Source organism: Mobula birostris, chromosome 24 (genome assembly GCF_030028105.1).
Source record: "Mobula birostris isolate sMobBir1 chromosome 24, sMobBir1.hap1, whole genome shotgun sequence".
Classification (NCBI taxonomy): Eukaryota; Metazoa; Chordata; class Chondrichthyes; order Myliobatiformes; family Myliobatidae; genus Mobula; species Mobula birostris.
The window spans coordinates 37,538,834-37,551,215 of record NC_092393.1 but is presented as its reverse complement, the minus strand read 5'-3'; the positions used below and the strand labels follow the sequence as shown (position 1 = coordinate 37,551,215).

At 40.8% G+C, this 12,382-nt stretch overlaps 1 protein-coding gene across 2 annotated transcripts in view; it reads right to left on the bottom strand.

The window, feature by feature from the left end:
* The window catches only part of rfng (RFNG O-fucosylpeptide 3-beta-N-acetylglucosaminyltransferase), a 42,353-nt gene extending 36,162 nt beyond the window's left edge, over positions 1–6,191 (bottom strand). For both annotated transcript variants that reach the window (XM_072242074.1, XM_072242073.1), the window contains exon 1: positions 5,458–6,191. In XM_072242074.1, coding sequence (XP_072098175.1) covers positions 5,458–6,000 — 543 coding nt within the window. In that variant the 5' untranslated portion in view covers positions 6,001–6,191. The remainder of the gene's footprint in view (positions 1–5,457) is intronic.
* Between the last annotated feature and the right edge of the window lie 6,191 nt (positions 6,192–12,382).

Genomic DNA, 12,382 nt, shown 5'->3' with positions numbered 1-12,382 from the left:
GTATGTCCTACCTTGATTTGTCCTTTCAAAATGCAACACCTCACACTTGTCTGTGTTAAATTCCATCTGCCATTTTCTGGCCCATTTTTCCAGTTGGTCCAGATCCCTCTGCAAGCTTTGAATGCCTTCCTCACTGTCCACAATGCCTCCAAACTTGATGTCATCAGCAAACTTTATTATTAGGTATCCTAATAACTTTCACCAGCACTGGACTTAACTCTTAACTCCACCACCATACAGTCTGAGATTTGCCACCTCAGTACTTTCACTTTATTCTATTTTACTCCCATTCAAGGACATCCTTTAAGTTAATCCATTCCATATGACGCTTCTGCCAACCTAAAGTTTGCCTAATGATCTTAATACATGGAGTACTTACTTTACACAATCTAATAAACTCAAAGTTTGCATTGATATTTCTCACTTGAGAACAGATATCTGATTTTTCATACCAGTGCTCGAACAGACTGCAGCTTGAAAGGACTGCAAAATCTTACACCGCCCAAAACTTAAAACATTAATGTGGTTGCTAGGACTGGCTCCTTTACAGAAAGCAAATGAAGCACAACTTTGAGGGTTGACAATTTATAGGAAAGAAGAGCTGCCAGTAACATGTTCAATATTTTCACACCGCAAAAATGTTACATATGGTCAACCCTAAATCCAGAGCTGAAAGCAACGTTTGTTATCAACTGACAAATTCATTCTGCAGTTCTTATTAAATGTTTAGCTTACCTTTACTCAAAATAAGGTAGACCTAGTTTTTGTCTGATCAGCTTTGTTTCAGTAGAGAATTCCATAAGACATAGAAGCAGAATTAGACCATTTGGCCCATCGAGGCTATTCTGCCATTCCTACTAACCTTCTCAACCCCATTCTCCTGCCTTCTCCCCATATTCTTTGATACGCTTACTAATCCTTAACATTAACACCAATGCTTGCATCTACAGAATGATTTGCCCATGCTTCCACAACTCCAATGAAGGCCAGAAAGTGCATCAACTAAATGCTAACAAAACAGTAGGCACGTGACCTACAAGTCCTCTCCAATTTGCACACCATCCTAACTTAGAAATACCTCACTGCTCCTTCGTGGTTACTGGGTCTCATTAGCAAAGTTCACGATGTATCACATGATGTGGTCTGCAGTGGTTCGGGGAGGTGGATTGGCCACTGACACCCTGAAGGGAACTTAGGGACCTGGCAGTAAATGCCAGCCATGACAGTGACTGCAGATCCCCACAAATCAATAACAGCATTAGCTGATCAGCTAACATCTTTCTGATTAATATGTGAGATTTCTAATTTATAGACTGTTGCTAATAGGACTCCCCAGCAAACTCTCCATTACCAAGGCAGTTGTCCCATTACTGATGAACTGAAGGTGTGTGGTTCAGGATCACCTTCCACTCCTAAGTTTAAATTTTTGGGTTGGGGTAGTGCATGGGTTGGAATGGAAGGAGGGTTTGACCCACAGAGTTACACAGTTGGTTTTATGCACATACTAGTTAGCATGGTATGGCATTTGGGAGGAGACAACTGTTTGGGGGATTTTACCTTGGAAAAAAGGTTAGCTTGGGGGGAGGTATCCCACCCTGTGTGGTCCTATGTAAGAAGTGGGGCGTCTAGGACTGAGAAAAGGGGTCTGTTTGATGCGACAGAATGACTATGAGGAATGAGTTTGCCACAGTAGGCTAAATTACAGTGGTAGTTGTCACCTGTGATACCCATGTTGTTGTACAGTTGCCACTGATAATTCATTACTCAACATAGTGAACTGGTTATAAGTGTGTTGGTTACCAGGGTGAGCCAACTGGGCAAAGTGCTAGTGAATTATGTAGCACAGCAGTTAACACAATGCTATTACATCAGAGTTCAGAGTTCAATCCCAGCATCCTTTGTAAGGAGTTTGTATGTCCTCCCTGTGGAATGCATGGGCTTCCTCCCACACCCCAAAGACATATCCATTAAGAGGTTAACTGGTCATTGTATATTGTCTCATGATTAGGATAGGGTTAAATCGGTTGCTTGCAACATGGCTTGAAGGGCTGGAAGGGCCTATTTTGCACCGTATCTCTAAATAAAAATAAAATAAATAATTAAGAGCTTATCAATCTTTGTTTTAAATATACCCAATGACTTGGCCTCCACAGCCATCTGATTCACCACCCTCTGGCTAAACAAATTCCTCGTCACCAATGTTCTAAAAGGAACATTCTTCTATTCAGAGCCTCTGATCCTGGACTCTCCCACCACAGAAAACATCCTCTCCACATCCAATCTATGTAGGCCTTTCAATGTTGGATAGGTTTCAATGAAATTCCCCCCTCATTCTTCTAAACACCAGCAAGTACAGGTCCGGAGCCATCAATTGGTCCTCATACATTAACCCTTTCATTCCCAGAATCATTTCCTGAACTTTCTCCGGACCCTCTCCAATGCCAGCACCCCCTTTGTTAATGTAGAATGCAGGGTCCAAAACTGCTCACAATACTCCAAGTGCAGTGTGGCCAATGCCTTATAAAGGTGCAACATTACATCCTTGCTTTTATATCCTAGTCATCTTGAAATGGATACTAACAGTGTATTTGCCTTCCTTACTACCAGATCAAGCTGCCAGTTAATCTTTAGGGAATCCTGCCCAAGGACTCCCAAGACCCTTTGATTTCTGAATTTTCTCCCTGTTTACCTTCCACCAAAGTGCATGACCATACACTTCCCTACACTGTATTCCATCTGCCACTTTATTGTCCATTCTCTTAATCTATCCAAATCCTTCTGAAGACTCCCTCCTTCCTCAACACTACCTGCTTCTCCACCTATCTTTGTATTATCCTCAAACTTGGCTATATCAATCAATTCCATCATTCAAATCATTGACATATAACGTGAAAAAAAGTGGTCCCAAAACTGTCCGCTGCAGCATCGACTCAGAAATTCCCTCAATGGTGCTTTTCTGTTTATTCATTTTTCAGCTAATTTATTATGGTTTTTTTCACAATCATAGATGTTCAATATATCCGGACTAAATTACAGTGGATTTATCCACATTTCCATGACAGAATTCTATTTACAATTAGGTTCACAACCAGAATTTATTATCAGATAAATCTTTTGCACTGATGAATACAAAAGTGGGTACAATTTTGTATCTTCTGAACTAGTCTTGATGCATGATGTTGACCCAAAATGTTGACAATTCCTTTTCTCTCACGGATGCTGCTCAACCTGTTGCGTTCCTCCATCAGATTGTTTGCTACTTTATTTTCCAGCAGACCCTTGTATCTCCGTGGTTCTAGAGATTTGAACCCATGCTTCAGAACTGCAAGGAATTGGGTAAGTGATTCTCATGCCTTAGAGGATGCATAATAAATAATGCATTGATGTCGTTTTCATTTCAGAGTCCAGGATTGAGACTTTATGGATACAAGCACCTTCCTACTCATTGTAAGCACTTTGTAAAATTTGGAACATTTGTTCTGGTTTTGATAGGAATGCTAACTGAGAATAACTACAATATTTCATAAGAGAGAGAGAAAAAAGATTTGGACAGGGCCAAATCAGAAGTTTTACATCTACATCTGCATTGCATGATAACAGGCATTGACCACGTAGATAGAGGATTTTCCCAGGGCTGAAATGGCTAACACAAGAGGACACAGTTTTAAGGTGCTTGGAAGTAGGTACTGAGGAAATGTCAGGGTTAAGTTTTTTTTTTAAAACGCAGAGAATGGTGAGTGCGTGGAATGGGCTGCCGGCGATGCTGGTGGAGGTGGATATGATAGGGTCTTTTATGGGGCTCCTGGATAGGTACAGTACATGGAGCTTAGAAAAATAGAGGGCTGTGGGTAACCGGAGGTAATTTCTAAAGTAAGTACATGTGACAGCATTGTGGGACAAAGAGCCTATATTGTGCTGTAAGTTTTCTATGTTTCTATATCATGTCTTCTGACAACTTTCTTCCAACTGTAGGGATTAGGGAATTGTAGCCGACAAGGGATATCAAGGCTCAGTTTAGGAAATGCGGAGGCATATGTCAGGTATATGCTGCTGGGATCAAGCGTAGCCTTTGGCGAGCACAAAGGATGTAGGAATACACCTAAGAAGGAAATCAGGAGGGCAAAAAGGGGGTGTGAGATATCCTTATCAACTAAGGTAAAGAAGAATCCTAAAAGATTCTACAAATATATGAAGAAAAAAAAAAGGTAATTTGAGGGAGAACAGGTTCCCCTTAGTGTGGTCATCTATGAAGGGAGCAGAGACAAATGGTCATGGTCCTAAATTAATACATCTTATCTGTATTTACTATGGAGAAGGTCACAAAGCTAGGGAATTCAGGAAAGAGAATAGTGATGTCCTGAAATATATTAATGTTACAAATGAGATGTTTGCAGTACTGAGGCAGATAGAAGTAAATATAACCCTAGGCCCTGACCAAATGTGTCCCAGGACATCAAGGGAAGCAAAGGAAGTAATTGCCAAGCCCTGACAAAGATTTTTGTACCTTCCTCAGCTATGAGTGAGGTACAGATAGAATAGAGGCTGATATTGGATCTTTGGCTACGAAGGGATGCAAAGCCAAAAGGGGGGATTTCAAGTCTGAGAAACTAACATCACTGACGAGTAAGTTACTGGAGAGGGTTTTGCCAGAATTTCTGTATTTTGAATTGCAAGGACTGATTAAAGATAACCAGCATAGGTTTATGCGTGGGAAATTGAACCTCAAATTTTTTGAAAAGGTGACCATGAGGATTGATGAAGGCAGAAACCAAACTTTGTGAAACATCGTTTGAAAATACATGTAGATAATAACATCTTAATGAATTTTCAGAAGGCTTTTCACAGGGCCTGTTAGTCTGGACTGATATTCTTAGATCACATGAGATCAAAGTTCAAAGAAAATTTACCATCAAAGTACATACATGTCACCTTATACAACCTTTTCGTAGGATTTTCCATTCAAGGGCATTGGGTCAAGGCCAAGGTGCACTAGTCAATTTGGATACAAAATTCCTCTGGTGGAAGGAGTCATGGTTATTAGTGGGGGGTTGTTTAATCTAACTGGAAGCCTGTGATATGCTGCCAGGATTGGTTGTGGGTCTCCATTATTTGTCAGATTTGGATGAGAATGTAGAAAGTATGATTGCAGGCATCACCAAAACTGGTGGTGGAGTAAACAATAAAGTAGATTGTCTAAGTTTACAACAACATTTTGATCAACTGGGGAACTGGATGAAGGAATGATAGATGGAATTTAACTGGAAAAGGGTGAAGTGAAGCATTTTGGGAAGTCAAACCAAGGCAGCACATATACAGTAAATAACAAGGCCCTGGTGAGTGTTGTAGGTCAGAAAGAACATTACAAGTACATAGTTCTTCGAAAGTGACGAGGTGGGCAAGGTAATGAAAAAAATCTTAAGTGGCAAAACCGATGTGAACGCCTTGCCAAGTCCTCACCTGGTTTTGGACCAATGATATCCACGTCTGAAAGAGCAGATCCAGTCTGGCTTTGTGATACTTCCTGGTGGTTTTCACCGCAATGAAAATGTCACTGAGTTGCATTTTATGCTTGCCGGGCCCCGTGTAAATACTGTGCCAGGGGGCATCCCACAGCACTGCACCTTCCTCCTCCGATGTAGAACCAGCCTGATCTCTCTGAGGTGGTCTGTTCACAGGCCCTTTCTCTTTAACGTGAGTCCGATGAGATCTGCCTGCTGTAGCATATCGGTGCCAGCTATGTCCCCTTTCTGCTGCAGTGTTAGAGTAACTCCTGAACCCCCCAGGTAAGGCTCCAGCTCGCTTTTCCTCCTGGAAGATGCTTCTGTCCTGGCTTGCATTGCCAAACCTTTTAGCGGACTGTCTAAACGGCTGTCCGAAGTTTGAGACCTGCAAATCCTGGCGTCCCCACTGCTGGAGCCCCACCAGAAGTAGAAGTGAACTGCAAAGAGTCAAGCAGAGCAGGAAACAGAGTTTACTGTTTGCCGAACCGCGTAAACGCATCCTCTGTGCTCAGCCCGAGCCCCCGGGGGCGAAGGATCTGCACTGTGGCAGGTCCAGAACTGGTCCCATGTCTGATCGGATCATTGACTGTCTACCGCCACTCCTCAACAACCTGCTGTCACACCTCCCACTCTCACTGAGATCAGCTAGTTGGCACTACTGTTTATTTCCAGTTTAGTAGACCAACAAGCAGCCAGCGAACGAGAGTACACCAGATCCAAGTGGGTTCAGCTCTTCCTTGTCGCCATCTAATGTGGAGGACTAAACTACTTCCAAGTCTCTTTTACACAGCAACACGCTCAAAATACTGGAGGAACGCAGCAAGTTAGGGAGAGTCCGTGGTGGGGGCGGGCCCCCAAACAGTCGACATTTCGGGCCGAGACCCTTTTAAACATTCCTCGTTGCTCAAGATTTCCAGCATCTGCAAAATTATTTGTGTTTAGAATGCTCTCAAGTGTGATCAGACCAGAGTTATACCGAGCTGCAACATAACCTCAAGTAATTATTTCTTATTTTAAATTAACCAAAATAAACTTCATTCACAACACAAAAATGTATTTACAAAAATAAACTGTAACACCTTTTCATTCTTACATTTGTATACAATACACTTAGTGTTAAATTACTGTATTTTATTTAAAACTAATAGCACCATTGACACTCACGTGGCTCCCTGGGGTGATACACTGTTTCAATAATTGATGTCTTTCCTCATCCAACCTGGCTGTACCCTGACCAAAAGCGGAATATCTATTTCCATAAATAATCTATTTAATCCTGCTTTCCATATTCTTCATTCATGTCATAGTCATAGTCATACTTTATTGATCTGGGGGAAATTGGTTTTCGTTACAGTTGCACCATAAATAATAAATAGTAATAAAACCATAAACAGTTAAATAATAATATGTAAATTATGCCAGGAAATAAGTCCAGGGCCAGCATATTGGCTCAGGGTGTCTGACCCTCCAAGGGAGGAGTTGTAAAGTTTGATGGCCACAGGCAGGAATGACTTCCTATGACGCTCTGTGCTGCATCTCGGAGGAATGAGTCTCTGGCTGAATGTACTCCTGTGCCCAACCAGTACATTATGTAGTGGATGGGAGACATTGTCCAAGATGGCATACAACTTGGACAGCATCCTCTTTTCAGGCACCAACGTCAGAGAGTCCAGTTCCATCCCCACAACATCACTGGCCTTACGAATGAGTTTGTTGATTCTATTGGTGTCTGCTACCCTCAGCCTGCTGCCCCAGCACACAACAGCAAACATGATAGCACTGGCCACCACAGACTCGTAGAACATCCTCAGCATCATCCGGCAGATGTTAAAGGACCTCAGTCTCTTCAGGAAATAGAGACGGCTCTGACCCTTCTTGTAGACAGCCTCAGTGTTCTTTGACCAGTCCAGTTTACTGTCAATTCGTATCCCCAGGTATTTGTAATCCTCCACCATGTCCACCCTGACCCCCTGGATGGAAACAGGGGTCACTGGTACTTTAGCTCTCCTCAGGTCTACCACCAGCTCCTTAGTCTTTTTCACATTAAGCTGCAGATAATTCTGCTCACACCATGTGACAAAGTTTCTTACCGTAGCCCTGTACTCGGCCTCATCTCCCTTGCTGATGCATCCAACTATGGAGAGTCATCAGAAAACTTCTGAAGATGACAAGTGTGTTTTGCTATATTTCCATTTTTTCTTCAACCATTAGTTGATCCTCACAACTTCTCAGTGAGGATGAATGTACAACAACCGACAATCTGCTGGAGGAAGTGACTAGGTTGAGGAGTATCTATGTGGGGAAAAGGGTTTTATTGACTTTTCAGGTGGCAACCCTGCACTTGGGACTATGAGTGGAGAGTGCAGAAAGCCAATATAAAGAAAGGGGTCCCTGAGAGAAGGGCTAAAAGTGATTAATGGACTAAGGAGAGGTAACCGATGACAGGCAGATTGTACTGGCTACTCAGCCAAAGTTTCAAACTCCCTTCTGTATGCTGATTCATCACCACCTTTGATACAGCCCACAATAGTGATGTCATCAGCAAACTTGTATATGGTGTTGGAGCTGTACTTAGCCACACGGTCACAGGTGTAAAGCGGAGTAGAGCAGGGGGCTCAGGACACATCCCTGTGGTGCACCTGTGCTGATGGAGATGGTGGAGAAGATGTTTTTGCCAATCCGAACTGACTGGGGTCTGCAAGTGTGGAAATCCAGGATCCACTGGCACAAGGTGGTATTGAGGTCCAGGTCTTGGAGCGTACTGATTAGTTTTGAGGGGATGATGGTAATAAACGCTGAGCTGTAATCGATAATGGAGCATCCTGGTGTATGCATTTTTGCTGTCCAAATGTTCCAGATTTGTGTGAAGAGCTAATGACACAGCATCTGCTATAGACCTGTTACTAGTAGATAAATTGGAGCAGATCCAAGATGCCTCTCAGGCAGGAGCTGATATGTTTTATAACCAGCCTCTCAAGGTACTCCTGTAAATGTAACTACAACTGGTCGATAGTCATTGAGGCAGGTTACCATGCTCTTCTTGGGCACAAAGATAGCATGCCTGTGCCACTACTTCCTTAGGAGCTTGTGAAGGTTTGGCATGACATCTAAAACTTTGATAAACTTCTATAGATGTGTGGTGCAGAGTTTATTGACTGGTTGCATCACACGGTGGTATGGAAACACCAATGCCCTTGAACAGAAAATCCTACAAAAAGCAGTGGATATGGCCCCGTCCTTCACATTAAAACCCTCCCCAACACTGAGCACATCAACATGGAGCATTGTCACTGGCAATCAGCATCCATCATCAGGGATCCCCACCACCTAGGACATGCTCTCTTCTCACTGCTGCCATCAGGAAGAAGGTACAGGAGCCTCAGGACTTGCACCACCAGGTTCAGAAACAGTTATTACCCCTCAGCCATCAAGCTATTGACCATAGGGGATAACTTCACTCAACTTCACTTGCCCCATCACTGAAATGTTCCCACAACCAATGGACTCACTTTCAAGGATTCTTCATCTCATGTTCTTGATGTTTATTGCTTATTTATTAATTATTATTATTTTGCCTACTTGGACAATTTGCTGTCTTTTGCATACTGATTGCAGGCCCAGTTGGTGCGGTCTTTCATTGATTCTATTATGGTTTATTATTCTATCATAGATTTATCGAGTATACCTTCAATATAATGAATTTGAGGGTTGTATCTGGTGACATATACATATGTTGATAATAAATTTACTCTGAACTTTGAGGCAGTATATAGTTACATGTACGTACTTTGATAATAAATTTACTTTGAACTTCATGGTTTTGAAGACCAAAAGTAAACACTTATTGTTACTGTTTCATCAAAATTCCATAATTGTGATAACACTTCTTTACTACTAATTTGATTCTATTTGTCATAAAAACTACAGTAATATTTATTCCCTATTTATTTATTGTATGTGCATGTGTTTAAATGATTAATGTCCAAAGACCTCAAAGACAAAGTACAAACATTTTCCAAATCTCACCATTAAATAATCACCATTTTTATTTTCCTTCTGATCTGGATAATTCTATTCCATTTGACATTTTAATGCTTTCTCATAATACTTTATAGTTGTTGGCTTCCTGCTTCTTTTCTCGTCATCTTGCATACACCAAGTATCATTGGCAACAAACTAATACCTATATCACACACAATATACACTGTCAAGCAATGACATTCAGACCAAGTGGTCCATCATTGTTAAGCGAGGAAAACACATCAAGGATAAATAAGATTATGGTGGAAGTATTAGGGAGGTTTCTGTATTCATGGGCAAATAAAATATTTTTTTATCTTTACTTATAATTTAATTTACTCAAACAGATAATGCATAGGAATATTCTGGCATAATCTCCTTCAGTTCATCATTTATCTGTCTAAAAATAATGAAAACAAAACAAACTGCCTAGTTTTGTAAATGAAAATTTTACCCTTGATTTCCCTAATTATTACAATACTATTTATAAGCATAGTGCTTTTGACTGTTTTTTTTTCTACTGTATTGCACGATAATGGAACAAAACCCATAAAAGTGTCACGGTTGGAGCGACATTATTAAAGTTCAGGGTATCAGAGTTCAGAGTTCAATTCTGGCACCCTCTGCAAGAAGTTTGTACACCCTTCCCTCCAGGTGTTCCAGTTTCCCCCGACAGTCCAAAGACATACCAGTTAGAAGGTTAATTAATCATTGTAAATTGCCCTGTGGTTAGCCTAGGGTTAAATAGTTGGGTTGCTGGGGCAGTGTGGCTCATTGAGTCGTAAGGGCCCGTTCCATGCTGTATCTCAAAAATGAATCAATAAAATAAAAAAAATTAAAATCTTACATTATACGTAAAAGAAATGCACAATAAACTGGAATAAGAAATTCTTAATTCATTTCTTAATGCATGCATTACTAAATGACAATAAAAGAGAACTGTGTGTCCTTATAATCTAATCTAATCTAATCTTTGTCGTACCATTGAGGACAACACCTGTCATTCCTTGCTTGTGCAAAGCACGAGAAGTAGCCATCAATCCATCAAAATTCGAGTTTATCCCAGCATGGAATCTTAAGTTTTCAAAATAATAATAAGTTCCTCAAGGATTTAGTAAATACAAGATTCAAGATTGTTTAATGCCATTTCTAGTATTCAAGTCTAAAGGAGAATGAAATAATTGTCCGATGCAGCTCAAAAATCACAATAAGATAAAGAACACAATAATTTAAAACACACAATAAATATTAATATGTAGGATAGCTTTTATACAATACATAGATTGATTGTATATTCTTAATGTTATGCTAGGCACAGGAGTGTCTGTATATAAGGTGACTCTGACAGCAAATGATAAAGTAGTGGTATCATTTACTGTCAGAGTCAGTTGAGCGGGTGGTGGTTTTGATCAGCTTTATTACTTGGAGAAAGTAAACATTTCTGGTGGTCCTGGCCTGAATGTTGTGTACCCTCCTTACTGATGGGAGTGGGGCAAAGCAGTTCATGAGCAGGGTGGGTGGGATGCTTCATGATTTTGCTGCCCTTCTCCAGCACCTTTCTGTATACATGTTCTTGATGGCAGGTAGGCTGGTGCTGGTGGTGCAGCTTTGACTATCTGTTGTAGAGCCAAGAATATTACACGGAGCCTCTGCTAAGTGAACACCATTTAATATCCTCAGATGTGCAAGAAACATCCTCTCCACACCCACCATTTCTAGACTGCGATTTGTTTCATTAGCTAGGCCTACAAGGGGTGATTGATAGGTTTGTGGCCTAAGGTAGAAGGAGTCAACTTTAGAAAACCTAGCACATTTATTTTTCAACATAGTTTCCTCCTACACTTACACACTTAGTCCAGCGGTCGTGAAGCATACAGATCTTGGATCTCCAGAAAGTACCCACAGCAGGGGTGATTGATAAGGTTGTGGCCCAAAGTAGAAGGAGATGAGTTATACAGCTCTCATTATATACATATGCATTTCAACTCTTTGAGCGATTATGCAGAAAGTTTGAAGTTAATAACGCATCAGGGTGATTGATAAGTTTGTGGCCCAAGGTAGAAGGAGATGAGTTATTAACTTCAAACTTTCTGCATAATCACTCAAAGAGTTGAACAGCGTGTGCATGTAACGAGAGCTGTATAACTTATCTCCTTCTACCTTGGGCTACCAACTTATCAATCACCCCTGCTGTGGACACTTTCTGGAGGTCTAAGATCAGTATGCTCCACGACCGCTGGACTAAGTGTGTAAATGTAAGGGGGGACTATGTTGAAAAATAAATGTGCTAGGTTTTCTAAAATTGACTCCTTCTACCTTAGGCCACGAACTTATCAATCACCTCTTGTATAGTTAAACAGAACAACTATACTGGAATTCCTACTAAAGAAATGTGAAAAATGTACCATGGTATTTAAATAATTGACATCACTGAGTTTATAAAAGCAAGAAGGACTTTGATTGAATATTTAAGATATTGAAATATCTTGATGAATGTTGAGAGGATATTTTCTTGTGGGAGAACTTAAAAGCATAAGACCATAAGATATAGGAGCAGAAGTAGGTCATTCAACCCATCGAGTCTGCTCCGCCATTCAATCATGGGCTGATCCAATTCTTCCAGTTATCCCCATTCCCCTGCTTTCAAAACAAGGGGTAACTTTTAAAAAATAAGTGGTCAACAGAGTTGATATTTTTCTATTTTCGAAAGCTTTAAAATGATGGGACTGTCTTTTTCAAATGGAAGTGGAAGCGGAGAGTTTTTATTATTTTTAAGGCAGAGGTAGAAAGATTGTTAATGATAAAGGGGATGGAAGATTATCATGGGAAATAAGAATAGAATTGAACTCACAGTCCTCACC